General features: G+C 58.8%; 1 protein-coding gene across 1 annotated transcript in view; it reads left to right on the top strand.

Annotated features, from left to right (window-relative positions):
- Nucleotides 1-38: 38 nt before the first annotated feature.
- TEX261 (testis expressed 261) overlaps nucleotides 39-221 on the top strand; it is a gene marked incomplete at its 5' end in the record, with an annotated part of 4,546 nt that continues 4,363 nt past the window's right edge. Inside the window, one exon of the mRNA XM_009705778.1 lies at nucleotides 39-125. Within this exon, the coding sequence (XP_009704080.1) occupies nucleotides 39-125 (87 nt within the window). The remainder of the gene's footprint in view (nucleotides 126-221) is intronic.

Here is a 221-nt window from a genome sequence, read left to right as displayed (position 1 = left end):
CCCCTGCTGTCGCCCGTGGGGTTGAGCCAGGTGTTTCCCTTGCAGCTGCTGGGCTGTACTACCTGGCGGAGCTGATCGAGGAGTACACGGTTGTCACCAGGAGGATAATCAAATACATGATCTGGGTAAGTCCCTCTGCTTGCAGAAATGAGTGGCTTCTTGCCAAAATGACCCCTGGGGCAGCAGCGGGGCTGGCAGAGCAGCTGTGGGTTTGGGGCACG

This window comes from Cariama cristata, unplaced genomic scaffold (assembly GCF_000690535.1).
Source record: "Cariama cristata isolate BGI_N322 unplaced genomic scaffold, ASM69053v1 scaffold24578, whole genome shotgun sequence".
Taxonomy (NCBI): domain Eukaryota; kingdom Metazoa; phylum Chordata; class Aves; order Cariamiformes; family Cariamidae; genus Cariama; species Cariama cristata.
The sequence above is the reverse complement of the archived record's forward strand: the minus strand, read 5'-3'. Positions and strand labels throughout refer to the sequence as shown.